Below are 1,266 nucleotides of genomic sequence, written 5' to 3'. Positions count from 1 at the left end.
AATGTGCAGGAAAGATTGAACCCTTTTTCTTTCACCTGTAAAGATCAAGCAGGTAGAGCTTGGCCAAGGGTCTTGTATTCCAAGTCAGGAAGGGATCAGCATTCCCCTGCCTAGGCAGTAATTCCCTCTCCTGCCACACAAGTGTAATTTCTTTCCTGTTTTATCCAACAGCCAGACTACGATGTGTGGATTCTTCTCACGGTGGTCATCACTGTGGTCGTCATCATTTTGATTTTTGTTGTCCGCACAAAGTGCCAACTGAACAGGACTCAGGTAGGGATCTCAGGAGCAGATATGACTGAGCAAACAAACACACGAAGGGCAGGAAGGGACACAGTTTGGGAGTGGAAATGTGCCTCTCTGTGAACTGAAGATGTGGCCACATGAGGCAGAAGCTGCCCTGAGATGGGCTGGCAGCAGCCCTCATGGGGTGGCCTTGCTCTCCTGCTGCCCCACCAGCGCTGCAGCAGCAGTCCCAGCACCTTTCAGAGCTTGTCCCAGCACCCAAAGCTGCAGAGCTGGCCCACAAGCTCTTGATTTTAACAGTATTATCTGTATTGGTAGAGAGTAGAAGATTTAATGTTTTTAGTAAAAACTAGCAAATGAAATAATTGTCTTTCCAGAGTCAGGTGTATATTCAGATTGAAGAATACCCAATTTGTCCTATAGAAAGACAAGCCTTTACGGCTCAAAAACTCATCACCGCTGAGCGATTTTGAATGTCCAGTGCCAGGTGTCTCCTGCTGGTGACAAAGCCTATTCTGGCTAAGGGAGATTAGACAAAAAGTCACCTCTGGAAATGAGTATCACCCTAAATTCCTGCTAATCCCATTTGGAAAACAGAAGAGCAATGAGAAGTATGGCAATGTAAGGCCGAGCCTCTCCTTAAAGCCTTCTTTCTCCCCAGCAGGACTCCTTGCAGCAGCAGACCATGCAGGCCATTGGGCAGCTGGCCACGCGCAAGTACCAGGCGAGGTGCCGGCAGGCATCGCGGTGGGACTCAGCCAGCAGCTGCAGCTCCGCTCCAGTCTGTGCCATTTGCCTGGAGGAGTTCAGCGAGGGCCAGGTAGGCTGCAGGCTCGGCTGCTGGTTATTCACGGTACTCTGAGCTTCCCCGCCGCAGTCCGGTGGGAGCTGTGGTGGGAGCTGAGCGGTCCGGCAGGGGCAGAAGGGCCTTGGGGTGTTTCCTTCAGCAATTCATGAGGGCTGGGAAAGGACCAGCATCTATGGAGGTCTGCCTGACCCTTGGCCAAAAAAGCTGTTCAC

At 51.4% G+C, this 1,266-nt stretch overlaps 1 protein-coding gene across 1 annotated transcript in view; it reads left to right on the top strand.

The window, feature by feature from the left end:
* Positions 1-1,266, top strand: part of RNF43 (ring finger protein 43) — a gene marked incomplete at its 3' end in the record, with an annotated part of 9,666 nt that overhangs the window by 6,393 nt on the left and 2,007 nt on the right. Inside the window, exons 5-6 of the mRNA XM_010136621.1 lie at positions 172-273; positions 908-1,066. Of these exons, the coding sequence (XP_010134923.1) occupies positions 172-273; positions 908-1,066 (261 nt within the window). The remainder of the gene's footprint in view (positions 1-171; positions 274-907; positions 1,067-1,266) is intronic.

The sequence above is a fragment of the Buceros rhinoceros genome, unplaced genomic scaffold, assembly GCF_000710305.1.
Source record: "Buceros rhinoceros silvestris isolate BGI_N320 unplaced genomic scaffold, ASM71030v1 scaffold2405, whole genome shotgun sequence".
NCBI lineage: Eukaryota > Metazoa > Chordata > Aves > Bucerotiformes > Bucerotidae > Buceros > Buceros rhinoceros.
The sequence above is the reverse complement of the archived record's forward strand: the minus strand, read 5'-3'. Positions and strand labels throughout refer to the sequence as shown.